General features: G+C 42.2%; 1 protein-coding gene across 3 annotated transcripts in view; it reads left to right on the top strand.

Annotated features, from left to right (window-relative positions):
• Positions 1-15214, top strand: part of AKAP9 (A-kinase anchoring protein 9) — a 1796561-nt gene that overhangs the window by 801498 nt on the left and 979849 nt on the right. For all 3 annotated transcript variants that reach the window (XM_086941844.1, XM_086941845.1, XM_086941846.1), the window contains 2 exons: positions 1530-1638; positions 3144-3375. In XM_086941844.1, the coding sequence (XP_086797970.1) occupies positions 1530-1638; positions 3144-3375 (341 nt within the window). The remainder of the gene's footprint in view (positions 1-1529; positions 1639-3143; positions 3376-15214) is intronic.

Consider the following 15214-nt stretch of genomic DNA (forward strand, 5'->3'; position numbering starts at 1 on the left):
CACTCAGGCAGGGTCTAGGTTGCGGGTCCAAGATGGATTGATCCTTTTCTGTCCCTGAGGCTATAATTAGGAGACCAGCTATCTCACCCTTGGAGTCACCCTGGAATTCCTAGGTTCAAGGTAGAAGACCAGTGATCAGCAGCAGGGCAGATCTCTGGGCGCTTAGAACAGGCTCCAGGCAGCAGAGAAGTCCTTATTGGTTTAGCAAAGCAGTACTTCTGAGGTACACGGCAGGCCACATCAGCAAGCAGACCTCTGAGTGTCCTTCCGCAGGTCCAGGAGTGAATTGAAGAGTGGGTCTGAGGGTCCTATTTTTATACGTGGTGCCCCCTTTGAAGTGAGAGAAAAGTCTGGAGATTTTTCCTCACATAAGTGTTTCAAAAAGGTCAGCTGCCAACCATAACTAGTCATGTGATCCAGGAAGAAGCTGCAGGAGCCGAATTGTAAGGACAAGAAAATGCCAACCTTCTTCAAGTGCTATTTTCAGAATTGTTACTTACAATGTGACTTTACCATTAAAGGGAATTTTAAATGACAATTCCTCAGACCCCAAACATGACTTTCCCACCTGCTCCCAATCAAAAGTTATTAATTGTTAAATGTAGTAAGGTAAGCCAATGTTTTTCTATAAGATAGGTAAACCTCATAGTAGTGAAAAACAAATGTAGTTTTTCACTACCAGGCCATGTAAAGCTTAAAAGTACATGTCCTACTTTTTAATTATAATGCATCCTTCCCTATGAACCTCCTTTAAGGGTGAATTATGGGTAATAAAAAGGCAGTTACCAGCAGGCTGCAGTGGCAGCCTTAGGACTTGTTTCAAGAGTACATCTTGTCTGAGGGGTAGTAGACGTCTGTGCTCTTGGAATGGAGGGGGTAACTGCAGGATGCAGCCACGCTTACAGAAAGTGCTCTCCCTAGAGGCGTATACAGACTAGTTGAGCTACAAGCTCGAGGTAACTGGTGCAGAGATTGTGAATGGTGTAGCTGCATCACGCCTGGCCCCATTTTTCGGAGATTAACTCCAGCTGGTGAACTCATCTAAGCTCAAAGACGGGCCCATGGTGTGCCCCTTGGTGTTTGTGGAGCGGGTTCCTATCAGAGGTGGCAGGGTGAGAGATTACAAACCCCTCATTCCCCCAGTCATCAAGAGGTTTAGAGAGCGGTGGCCATCTTGGTCCATGGTGCTACTCCGCTTCACAGTTATGTTTCTTAAAGAGTGGACACTGATTTAGGATGGTTCATATTTTAGTAAACGATTTTAGACAACCATAACCTTCTAACAAAGTTTTGGGAGAACCTATGCTCAAAATCTTTTGATTTGACAAAAGCCTTAAAGAATATGCCTATTCAAGTATGCAGGCTTTCATAAGTAGATAACATAAGTAGAAACATATCAATTGCAAACTGTCTTGGTTTCAAAGCAGTGTAATAGAAATGTCATCTTCCACGTGTTGCAAGCACATTACCTCATGCTAAGGGTAAAATGTTGGTTCTCTGTGTCTTAGGAAGTAAATCATTTTTTGCAGGTTGAGAAACTCCAGCCATCCTATTCGAAAGCACAAGGAAAGGAAGAGGCAGTTACCATCCTAAGAACACAGAGCGATTGGTCACCACCCAGTTCTCGAGACACCTCTGGTATAGTTATGATTTGCTACTTTTAATATAGTGAAAAAAAATGTAAATGCAGACATATGTGTATTTTTGAAGACGTCATAAGTAAATGACACCGTGTACAGTGAATGTTCACTGCTTGACCAAAGATTTCTTGTCAAATATTATTCCTTCTAAAGTGAATGTCACCAGTTCTCAAGCGGGACTCAGCATCTGGGTATTTAACAGCTCTGATGCCAAAGAATTGTACGATTATTTTTATTTACTGTGACTTTTTAGATCTCCCTAATGAAATGTAATCCATTAAATTGGTTTATCGACTTGGTTCTGGGCGACCTGTAAGAGGGTATGCTGTGCTGCTTGCTTTATCGTAGCTTCAGCTTTAGTGCTTTTTTTTCCCTACGCCGTGTTTAGTGGAATTGCTTTATTTCAGTGACTGCCCTTGGTGCACCCTGAACATATCACTTAAGGATTTCTATTAATACACATGTGGCGTTTGTACCCTCTTTATATGTGAATTGGTCATTGATTTGCGGCTTAAAGAATGTAGGTTTAGCTATCATGGTACGTATGTGATGGATGTGATGTTCGATCTGTACTTGTAGAGAAGAAATCTCTTTGGAAGACATGGGAATCTACACGCACTTTCTTCATAATTTTCCCTGGTGTAGCAACATAAACACGAGGAATTAATAAAAGTCAAAGTACTTTGGATATTGTTTTAAGATATGTGACAGACCTCTTCACTTTAAATAGTTGGCTCTTCAGCATCTCTGGACAACCTACTTGTGGCACTCAATCACACTTTTCGTCCTTTACATGGTATAAGCTGTCCAACCTCTGTCCCCTCCTAAACCCTTGAGTATGCTTAGCACATTTACTACATTGACTTGCTAAATCTTATTGACACAGTTAATTTCAAATAGCATAGCAGGTAGCATCATTTGATTATGTTCTCAACTCAGACCAGTGAGAGGTGAATTTGAGGATGGAACAATGCTCTTCACAGCCAACTTATGTCAAGAGACCTCATTTCATTGTAGGACTGCTATCTGAATGATTAGTATAATGATGGGGTGCTAACCAAAATGCTATTCCTACATCTCTGTTTCTTAGTATCTCCACTTACCCTACATGTCTTTTAAAACACAAGTATTAGAATTATATTGCCAAAACAAGATGTGGATACAAATGTAACACACAACATTCAGTATAACATTTCTGACATGCTTTAAAACGTGTTCTTCTCTGTATTGTTTTTGTGTGACCCGGACTCACTACCCTGAAATATTTCAATACAAATTACTTTTTAATCTAAAGAGTTGCAATAACATGTGAAGCAACTAGAAGTTTTGATTTTATTAGTTTATTAAAGACACGAAACAATGTGAAACATAAACTGAATCCAAGTTACACTTTCCCATTTGATTTTTTAGATTAATGCTGCTGCTGCTTTATTTGGTATCCTTTGTTCCTTAACACCTTCCATATGCTTTAAGATAATTGTATCTTGATTGTCCATAATGCAGATTTCAAAGAACATTTGCACGTCCGATCAGAACCCCTAGAGGAAGTTGAGAAACTTAAACTAGAATTCAGTCAACAGAGGATACATCTTGAAGAGCAGCATGCTAAAAAAATCGAGCACCTCAGGTCTTATTTCCAACAGCAGTTAAAAGACATTGAAGAGCGATATACAACAGAGATGATCCATCTACAGGAGCAGCTTCATGATGTCAAGTCGTCTGATATGCAAATCAGGTATTTATTTTCTTCAGCCATTATTACTACTCACTGGTTATTCCAAGTCTGTTGAAAATTGAGTTTGTGTACTGGATTTAACATAAATCTGTGTGAAAGCTACAATGGAGTATGAAGGAAATCGGTCTATTGAGTGAATTTTTTCACTTCTGATTTTTTGGGGCCAATTCTCGAAGTCATGTATGAGACCTACTGTTGGAGTACCACTTTCCATACAATAAAATGCCTTTTTTTAATTAAATTTGGTTTCTGTAATTTTTATTTTCCTTTTTATTCAACTGCCATTTGTATATACATGCATATATATGTAATAAATGTTGTTTTTTATTTATTATAATTTATTTAAAAAAATAAAAGAAGGTGTAGCCTTGCATGGATGACATGTTATCATTCTAACTTCATGTTGGTGAATGTTACATTTCAGTGTGTAGCATTGTTGGCGAAGTATGTTCATTGGTATCACTGAAGGTAAAAAACGAAAACTGTTGACAAAGTCATCTTATTTTTTCAGTGGAAGATTCAATGAGCCAAAAATGTGGGGACAAATCTCTGTTGTATGTCAAGTCAGTACCCCAGTTTACTCTCCCTATTGGCTAGGTAAAAATAGTGATTAGGAATGAAATAGTGCACATGTCTATTTATGTGTATTTGTTCATGAAAGCTCAACAAGCGCACTGATGCTTCTCCGTAAGAGAAAAAGACGTAACATTTACTGATTTGGATTAGAGTAGAAGCACTGCACCAGTTCAACTGGCTAGATTTTGGCATAGACTATACTGTAAGTGCTTTCCAAATGCTTAACACGTTTGACTATTTCCTTAACAAGTTAGGTGCCCATCTTTACCCATGTCTGGATGACTGATCATAAGATGGCAGTACAGTCAATGATGGAAACCATTATCACCCTTCACAACCTACATTTAATTAAATGAGCAAATACCCAACTTTCTTTTTCAGCCGATTTCTTAGTTTCTGGCTGTAATTTTTGTATGAGGCTGCTTGAGTTTATTATTGGCAGGGGTTCTAGTTCTGAGTAACTAGGCATACCACTTCCCAAAAAGTTTGTAGTATCTTGTAACGCTTATGTTTTGCTGCATCTCTCGGACATCAAATTGTTGAGTCAAGGATGCTCTTACAAATGTACATAGATAATTATCAGCCATAAAATGAACCATAATAGTGACGGATTGGGTGAAACATACATTAAAAAGACCTTTCGTAATCATTATCAATAATTAACTGTAGACATGGATGCTTCAATCAAAGGGGCGCTTAAATAGATCTTTGCCATAAAATATGTTAAGAATATGTACATGAAAAATCTGTAACTCTGCTTTGTCAGTTTCACCATAGGACTTATCCTTCCAGTCAGTCAAATACACTTTATTCGATTTAAAAAAAATCATAAAAGGCATAAAAACAAATTTGTATACACATATAAAATTATTTGATACACTTTCATTTTCAATATATGGAATAATATAGCATAAAGATTAAAAACACATAAATAAATAACATCATACAAATTCATTATGTCACAGACCGTGGGGCGTTACGCAATTTAATCCTCGAAGCCGCCACTAAAAAATTTGCCACGCAAAATGTAGTGCGGATGCTACTCAAGGACTGAAGGAAAACCAGTGCCGGTCTCACTTGCGTAAAGCCAGCCTCCTTCAAAATAGGTATCAGGTATTTTTTTCTAATGTCCGAGAAGAGCGCGCAAAACATTACAAAGTGCATTGTGTCCTGGGTTGAGAATTGATCATAACTGCAAGGGGTGGCTAGCTCTGGTTTAACCCAAGTTGGGTAATAACCCAAGTAAAAATGAATCAAATTAAACCTGAACTTTATCAATAGAAACCTATGAAATGGTTTAGTGACGGTTATAAGGTAATGCTCAAGAGAAGTTGAACCCAAGAGCATATAGTGGGATCACACAGTAGGTTTCAACAGTTCCCTGTCCTCTCTAGCTAGACAGGCCCTTTCCATGAACTGTTTTTTGACCAAATTCACATCCACTTTCCTAATACTGGATGGTGACGAGAAAAGATCCGGCCGTCCCAGATGTTCAAAAGATTTTCTTAGGTACTCCAACCAGGGCACTTTGTGGGAATTATCTAGGGACATTACATCAGTTAAAATCGCATGGTTGAGGGTTAGTTCCTTATTAAGCCAGGTCTTAAGCCAGAATGTTAATGGCGCCAGGTTAAGCCTATCAGTGGCATAGTCCAGGCCCATCTCCGCATGCGTAGAAAAAGTCGGAGTTGACTGGGGCACGGACAGCACAGATCGCAAGAACCTGTTTTCTACCCTCTGGATTGTTTCTAAATGTACATGTCCCCATAAGGCCGACCCATACATCGCAATAGAGATGCATTTAGCATTGTAGACCTTAAGCAGGGCCTCCATCGGCCTCGCCCCCAACCTTTTTGTGAAACCCATGAGTGCCGCGGTTGATCTGGCCACAGATAAACTCTTTGCCCTTACCTGAGGGCCCCAGGAGCCTCTCTCGTCAAAGAGCACCCCCAGGTAAGGGAAAACAGCTACCCTTGTGTCCACCTCTCCCTTACATTTAAACATTTTTGATTTACCCCTATTTCTGTGGAATCCAACCACCATGGTGTGAGATTTATTGCTGTTTACCTTAAGGTCCAACCTGTCCATAAATGCCCCAAATGCATCAAGTAAAAGCTGCAAACCATTGCCAGTGCGGGCTATAAGGACGGCGGCATCCGCGTATAGGAGAGCAGGGATCTTAGTTTCTCCCATACGCGGAACGTCCCCGCCCACCTCCTCCAGATGTTGTCCTAGGCCATTGATATAGATGGTAAAGAGGAGGGGGGCCAAGATACAGCCCTGGTGCACTCCACGCATAGATTTAAAGCTAGAAGTGCACCTTCCCTCGTTGGTGACCCGGATTTGGGAGAACAGCTCCTGGTGGAGCGATGCCATAAATTTGACTAAAGCCCCATCAATACCAAGTTCCAAGAGAATTGCCCATAGCTTGGCTCTGTTCACCAGGTCGAAAGCCGAGGAGAGGTCCATAAAGGCCAAAAACAAGGACCCCTCCTTGGCTACCGTATACCTGGCGATCAGCATGTGCAGATTGGAGCACTGCTCCAGGGTACCTCTTTTCTCCCTGAACCTATACTGGATGTTTGACAACCCCCCACACTCCTTAATACTGGCCCTCAACTTAACCAGGAGGACTCTGCCTAAGATCTTTATAACAGAATCTAGGAGGGATATGGGTCTATAACACCCAGGGTCATCACGTCAACCTTTTTTAAAGATTGGCACTATAATTGAAGTAGCCCAAGAAGTAGGAAAAAGGTTTCCGTTAGCAGCATTAAATATATTAGACAATATTTTTGCCCAGAGTTTCGGGGAGTGTATATAGAAATCCACTGGCACCCCATCTGGTCCTGAGGCTTTATTTTTAGTTGACTCTAAAATTGCTAGCTCTACTTCTGTCTCATTAAAAACTACTGGTCCAGCCTCAGGAATTATCCCTATGTAGCCAGGGACTGCCGAGTCCAAATCGTCATAGACTGCTCTAAAATGACTCAGCCATTTATCGTCGGGAATGACACAGTCAGTGACACGATTGTCCGAGTCTGAGAAATAAGGCTCATTAATTATAGACCAGAATTTGCTGCTGTTCCTAAGTACATCTATTGAGAGTAGATTGTCCCAAACCGCTGCCTTTATATCATCCTTCCTTTGTTTGGTAGCTTGCTTGTACTTTCTCCTTAGCAGTGCGATGTCCGCCATGTCTTTCGGGTTGTGTTTTAAGGCTGACATGAGTGCTCTGTGTGCTTTTGAGCACTTGGTGTCGAACCATCGACAATGAGTATTTGCCCCCTGCCCTAGTTTTGCTGTCAGATCTGAGGAGATATGTGTGCATATAGATTCAAATGCCCCCATTATATCGTGGTTAGTTGCACTCAGGTCCCCACAGATGGCCATGTAACCCTCAATTTTTGGGAGGAGGTCTGCGTAAAAAGTTTCAGGGACCACGTTTGCCCACTTTATCCTTCTCCCCTGGTCCACCCGGCGTAATACTGACCTCATCTTAGCAGGACTTAACATTGATCCCACAGAGTCCCCCCATTTTACTTCAAGTAAAACAGGGTTGTGATTGCTGAACAAGGAGACTACTGTTGCATAGGAAAGGGTCCGGTATAAAAGCCCTGGGGTAACAAATATATAGTCTATAACAGACCCAGGTTCTGAGCCTTTATAAGTATTTTTTCTCATCTTCCCATCCGAGGTTGTTGGTTCAGATAGGTTAAAATTAGCTAACAATTCTTCTAATGCCTCTCCGGCCTTGGTGTGCTCAAAATGAATTTCCCCTGTATTCGGGAAGCTCAGGGGATCGCCTATACTGCACATGTTATTACAAGGATGAATATTAAAATCGCCCAATAGGACGCACTCATCGTTTGTGTTGTTATCTTGACTGACATATAGTAAAAATGATTCCAGGGTAGCGATGTGGTCATTATCGTTATCCCTGTTCCAGGAGTTGTAAAAATGTATAAAGAGGGTTTTCTTGCTAGGTGAAACCTCTCTTTCCACGATTAAGAGATTTGGTGAGTTATCCTTCCATCTTGCTTTTCTTGGGAAAAGCCTTATGGAATGGGGAGAAATATAATGCAAAGGTCTGTTCTCAAAAGAAAACTCTTCTTGAAACATCATATATCATTTATTGCCTGCTAGCTGCCTTGTACAAAGCAAAAGTTATTGTCAGAAAAAGAAATAAGGTTCACATGAGTCTGGGTTAGTATTGATTATTGCATATTTTCTTCTTCGCATTTTACTGCTCGACACAAGCAGTGGCATAGCAAATAGTTCTGGCTTTTATGTGCCAGTGCATATAAAGACAGACATTCACAAATGCAGTGGTCACACGTTACATGCACAAATGCTGTTTATCTCTTTAAAATCTGCCTTGTTGGCTTTGCTAGTACTGGGAATAAAATAAAGAGATTGATTTATGTTTAGAATGCCTATAGGCACTAAACAATTGAAAATGACAATCAAGGTGATGATCAAGTATACTTTTGAGATTTAAAATATTCCCTCATTCTAGTGGCGGCCTTCGTGGACGGCGGAATGATACCCCAACCAGCCAATAGGTTGAGGTTAGATGGCTGATACTCCTCAGAGTGGAGCCAAAGCCAACTCTATGAATATTTAATTTTCAGTTGTATTTATTGACATTTATGTTACGCAACTTATCTTGACAACCAGTAACATTCAAACATGTTAAAGCTCTCTCCTACCGAGCGTGCCTACTTATCCACTTCCTTAGGAGTATTTCAGTTTGAATTAATGTAACAAAGAAAAGGGCAAGCGGCAGACCAAGGCCCTGCACATCCAGTCCTTATGTACAGTATATTTTTAGGGTGGTGCAATCACTTCCCACACCCGCTGTCCGGAGGTGTCAGAAACCGTTGTTTTTTTACCAAAGAAAGCGAAAGGTGCACCTTCCGCTTTCTTTGGAAAAAAACAACAGTGTGAATGAATGTGTGCATGTAACATCAAGCTCCATGTTTCTCATACCGGTCTCTCCCTGAGACCTTATGCTCCTCTGTTTCCTGCAGCTGCAGGACTCTTTGCCTTCTAGTGCAATTTGAATATTGCAGGATTGAGCAAGAAAGCAGAGCTCTGCCCCAGTCTCTGGAATTGTCATTCTGTGTCCACCAGTTTGTAGGTAAGTTTCTCAATTCCCAAGAATGACCATTTAGTCTGCAACCATGTAATGTAACAGGGATTCTGCGCAAACCCAGAACTGTGCACAGAGACGAAGGCCATCAGTGAATTAGGGTGTGCCAAAACTCACCTTAGTACCCAAAATCCCCTACCAGACTAGCAATCCGTGTCACATTAGCTTTTCGTCCTATAGCAAAGAAACCAATGATTAGACAACCTAGAACATGGGACTTAGGACCATCTCAGGAATGGTGGGAAGTGAGAACACTCTTTTGTTATACAATCATACCAGTCCACAACAGGAGTAAAATAGACTCACGGTAAGGTTAAAATGTTTATTTTAATTACGTGATCTCAAGCGCAGTATTTTAATCAGCATCAGCATACATATGGGTAATAATAATACAGACAGCATGGTTACAATTCCATAAAATACAAAAGGAGGAATCATGTTACAATGATAGTGCAAACAGGTGATGAAAAGCACCTATTTAAAGCACCCTCCCTATCTAGAAACTATGTATTACAAAACTATAGAAGGTCTCTTCAGATTTCTTAGGGGGACCCCATTTACCTGTCTGCTCAGTAAGTGTAAATTAAATCAGGACCAGTTAGTCTCTCTGCATGCCTGGAATCTTCCAAGTGTGTGCAATTCTGGCAAGTGTGCTATGATAAAGGCTCCAGAATCCTACTCTGTTTCAGCTGCCAAATTGTTGTGTCACACGGACACGCTGATAAACAGGCTCGCACATTATGATAACCTTGGCGGCTTAGCATTCACTATGCAGACTGGGAACACGATGTATGTCTAGAGATGTCGAAAAACAAACCTTTTCTCCTGTATAGACCTTCGTGAAAGCGAACTCGGCAAAAACAGTCAAGCAGTGTCGTGGGCAGAAGCAGCAAATGGAAAAATGGCATTTAAACTTCGAACAAGCCATGCTAACTTAACAATCACTCAGAAAGAGGCCTATAAACCATACAACAGTAATGTAGATAAGTATTTCCCCTTCACCATAGGGTGAGATTAATATATTTTGCTGTCATACTAGTGGAGGATATAGTCTTCCACCTAGTTCTGGATCTGTGTGGGCACCCAGCATGATTACAGACTAGCATCTAACCAGCTTGGAACCCAACATTTCTGCAATAGTGCCTAGTACTTTGCACCAATACCTTTGAAGTCGTATGCAAATCCGCAGAATATTAATCAGTGTTCCCTACAACATACATCCAAATGGAATCCGTTGACCCGATATAATTGGTATAATTTAGAGAGCCATCTACACTGTATTTGTATATTACCCTGCTCTGTGCATGGTTGCAAAATTGTTCTCTCTCTGTAAGATCAGCTCTCATTGACCTTCATCCACGAAATGCAAATTATTTTTCCCATGGCCTCCGAAATGATCTTTGAGTTGAGGTTTTCAGCTCTAGAAGGATCTTATAGATTAGTGATATTGTCTATGTGTGAGCGGTATATGCATTATAAATAGTTATAACAGTTTATTGAGCACACATATACCAGAAGTGTCTTGGCACTAGCTTTCCTGAGCAAGGGAAACAACCTAGCCCTAGTTAATAAATAGCCAGGATTTTAAGATCCATCCTAAATGCCATTAAAGTAAGCAGGGCCCTTATGCGGCTCGGTAGGCTATTCCAATGTTTGATGGATCCTGAAAGGAAGCTTCTGAGTGTAGGTATTTACAAGTGAGACATTGGGTATGCTACTGCATGACCCACTGTCTCACTTGTAAATACCTAAACCTCTCCTCCTCCTGAAACTCATATTAATTTTTAAGCTGAATGAATGAATAAAATTTATAACGCGCAAACAATAACCCGAAGGCATCAAGGCGCCTAACAAAACAGATCAAAAGAGGAATCGCTACATCACTGCAGATACGCTTGCACAAAAAGGTGTGTTTTTAAAGCCCTTTTGAATGCCTGAAAGGTGGGTAACGATCTTATTTCCAAAGGGAGAGCATTCCGCCACTTGGGCGCCAAGGTGGAGAAGGCCCTGCCACCCCATTTCACTCTCCTGAAACGGGGGGCAGATAGCAGGAGTCTGCCGGAAGACCGCAGATCCCTAGCGGGAGTATAGCGGGACAGGATAGATCCTAGACCAGTGGGACTATTTCTGGCCAAAGCCCTGTATGTCATGCATACGGTCTTAAAGTGAATGCGCGCCTCGACAGGAAGCCAGTGTATCAGCTTTCTGGCCGCTGTGGCTGAGGTGCGCCTGGGAAGATCCAAAACATTCTGGACTACCTGTAAGCGCTGCAGTAGGCTCTTTTTCATGCCCGCATACAGCGCATTACAGTAGTCCATTCTGGAGCCGATAAGGGCAACAGCAAGCTGTTCCCTTGCCTGTAAGGATAGGTAATGCCTAATCCTCCTCAGGACATGGATGATGCCCCAGCAGGTGGGGATGGTTCGACTGATCTGCTTACCCATGTCAAGGGCAGGGTCAATCATAACCCCCAGATTTTTTGCGGAGGAGGTGGGGGTGGGACAGGCTCCTAATGAGTCTGGCCACCAGCAGGATGACCATACTACCTCTTTCCCTCCGAACACCAGCACCTCCGTCTTCTCTCCGTTTAATTTAAGCGAGTTTAGGATCATCCATTTACCGACTGCCTCCATACAAGATCTGAAATTGGAGGCAGTCGGGACGCTAGCCTGGGAGAGAGAGACCAGGATCTGGGTGTCGTCCGCATAGGAAACTATCTCCATCCCATAAGATCTGATAAGCCTGACAAGTGGGGTCACGTAGATGTTAAATAGGGTCGGACTGAGGGCCGACCCCTGGGGGACCCCACATTGCACAGGGAGTGATGGAGATAGGTACTCCCCCAGCTTCACTCTTTGCACTCGATGGGTGAGGAAAGACGTGAGAAGATCCAGGGCTGTACCACGCACCCCAATCACCCTCAGCCGAGATGTTAGTACTGAGGGGGAGAGGGTATCAAAGGCCGCTGTCAGATCTAGGAGGATCAGGAGGGTGGTCTGGCCCTCATCAACGCGAGTGCGGATATTATCCAACACTATGGTGAGGGCTGACTCAGTGCTGTGTTCCCTCCTGAAGCCATGTTGAGAGGAATCGAGACATTCCGAACTCTCAACAAAAGCGGCAAGGTGCGCATTGAGATGCGCCTCTAGCATCTTTGCTGGGGCTGGGAGTAATGAAATGGGCCGGAAGTTTTTTAAGACCGACGGATCCAGGGAGGGCTTTTTTAAAAGAGGTTTTACCACCGCACTTTTCCATCGGGTGGGGAAGACGCCGTCTCTCATGGCTCTATTCATGATGTCTACCAGAGGCGGCAGGAGAATTTCCCTGCACTGTTTAAGAATCCTTAGGGGACACACATCCAAAGGAGAGCCTGATTTAGTTTTGTTAAGGAGGCTATCCAGCGTCTCCACAGAGAGATGGGGAAAGGAGTCTAAGGTTCCCGGGGAAGATTTTTCAACCAGGGCGGGATCCATAGCCCCTAAAGCAGGGGGCCCACTCATAAGCGATTTCTGTAACTCCAAAGCAGAGTAGATGTCTGATATTTTTGTCTGTAAGAAAGATGCGATGTTATTACAAAGCTCTTGGGACGCCACTACGGGATCTGGGGTTTGAAGGGTTATAAGTGAATCTACAACCCTAAAGAGCTCTTTAGGGGAGGACAATGAAGTTGTCAGGGTCGTGAAATGCTCGTGCTTGGCTTTTATAATTTCGGCCTTATATTTTCTAAGCAGGATCTTATGAGCTTCCTTATCTTTTTGGTCCCATCTTGTGTGCCAGAGGCGCTCCTGTCTCTTTACCTCCTGTCTCAGGAGTCTAAGGTGTTCAGAGAACCAAGGGGCTGAGGGCCTTTTCCTGGTACGTCGGCAAGGTTGTAACAGGGCTAATTCATCTAGAGCTTCCGTCATGGTTCTTTCAAACTGCGTTGCAGCTGTGGAAGCACTTTCATCCTGAGATGGACACAAGTTGGATGCCCACGGGGAGAGGGAACTATTTGAAATATCCTTGTAGTTCCTACGAAGTTCTTGTTTGCTGGGTATGTTTGGGGGCGCAGATGTGTGGGGATAGCTAAGTAGGAATGGAACGGCCAGATGGTCAGACCATGACAGAGGGATAGATTCCTCAGTCGATAACCTCTCATCATTGGTAAAGATTCCATTGAGCGTATGCGTAAGCTGTTGAAATGGTTTGGTCTAACCCTGGTAAAACTTGTGTGAAATTCCATATCACCCTTTCCCAGGGAAAGGGTAGTCTTATTAAGGAAGGGTGTAAAGGGCAAAAGATGTGGGGTTAGTGCCCCCCCAACCCTTACTTCATCCCAGATTTTAATGTTGTCCCTGCCGGTGGCAAACTAAGTTTGTGGGGGTTCCTCTGGACTTTGGGTAATCCTGCACCCTTCCACAGAGTTCTGCCTAATTGATTTTAGTCTGTATATCACCATACTTTCAGAGTTTCTGTGTGCAACCACTGAAACAAATACCGTAAATGTGCTGTCTCCTAGTATTTGAGTAAATGTGAGAGTTCTAGGCCTTCATCTCTAGGCATCTTGGTGTTTACCATCTTTATCAACATCTTCCCTAGCCAAATATATATGAGGCAGATGGTGTAGGTTATGTATGTCACCCTTCGAATAGTCAGGAGGAGAGTTCGGAAAAGTCAGAGCATTTTGGACAGGACTGTCCTCACTGCTGCCTATTCATACCTCCCACAAGAATTGTTGCTTATGGTGCCATGCAAACAACCTTTGTCACATTCCTTGGTAACTTCTCTGGTAGAGATTTACAAGTATTCTCATGTATTCTAATTCCATTGGCATTCACCTAGAGGGGACAGGTTTCCCCCAAAACTGTATTTTTGATTCAGGGGTATTGAGGTTCAGTCCTTCAGATTTGTTGAATTAATCTTAAACCCCAGTGCCATCTGAAAGAGGTCCAGTTCCCAAAAAATTGATGGATTTATTTGTTTCTGAACTGGTCAATGGGAATAATATATCCTCAGTAAAGGGCATAGCCTTAAAGATGTTGTAGCCTAACTTCACTCCTACAGTGTATAGATTGTCCCATATCCACTGTAAGAACTAGAGCAATCTACAAGGGGGAAGAAGGGCGTACCTCTCTCAGCCCTTATCTTATATTAATTCTGTTATTACACCACTCAGTCTGACTCTAGCCCCCTGGGTTAGGCAATATGTCATGATTCATGAATAAAGTGTACGCCCAAGCCTGGACATGATCCAGTCTACTTGGTCAAACACCTCTCTGCGTCCAATGATATTAAGCTGTTGCCTTGGACCCTTTCTTGCCCACATCTACTGCTCTGTTTATTTTAAACAGTTGGTAACAATATAGCTTGCAGACAGCTGCATGGTCAAAGCAGACATAAAAAAAGTAACCTGTGGTATCTGAATTCCCAAAAATGCGTCATTCTGATCTAATATTCTGAGTGTTGTATTTTTCTCATGTCAAGATACCCAAAAGGGAATTTTGCTTTCTGCTTTAAAATAGAGCATGCTTCATTTTCCTTCTGTTATGAAGATAGTCTTGGGTATGTCAGTAGAACCACTGATCTGTTTATGTATACTGTCTCTGAAGCATGAACTCCTGCCCCAGAAGCAAATGGAAACTCACCAGCCAGCTCCATTTTCTCTTCTATAAAGTCTTAATGCCAACAAGAACAATCTCTGAGATAAATCAGTTCGTATTGCAGCAGGTGTAATTATATTGCTTTCTGGCAATTAATCTCACTTTTTACTGTGGGTTCTGTCTTGCTAGTTTTTTGCTGTTTACTCTCCTATCCATTAAGTTTAATTCATGCTAGTAGTCCTAAGAACTATTTGTTGACCTGTAGGTTAGTCCCTCAAGTGTTCTTCTGTTTGAAGCCTATAGTAAGTAGATATTGCAGTGGACACCATTTGCACTCTCCAAAGAATGCACCATGCGTTCCGTGGGATCTGTTTGCTAATCGACAATGCTTTCATAATATATTTTTGACCTTTCAGATGCCTTTCTAGCTACCATCATGTGATAACAAGCAAACTGTAAGCTGCATCGCTTCAGAGCTATCTAATCAAGACAAGTGCCTTTTTACATCCATTTACTTTTAATATCCAAA

The sequence above is a fragment of the Lissotriton vulgaris genome, chromosome 10, assembly GCF_964263255.1.
Source record: "Lissotriton vulgaris chromosome 10, aLisVul1.2, whole genome shotgun sequence".
Lineage (NCBI taxonomy): Eukaryota > Metazoa > Chordata > Amphibia > Caudata > Salamandridae > Lissotriton > Lissotriton vulgaris.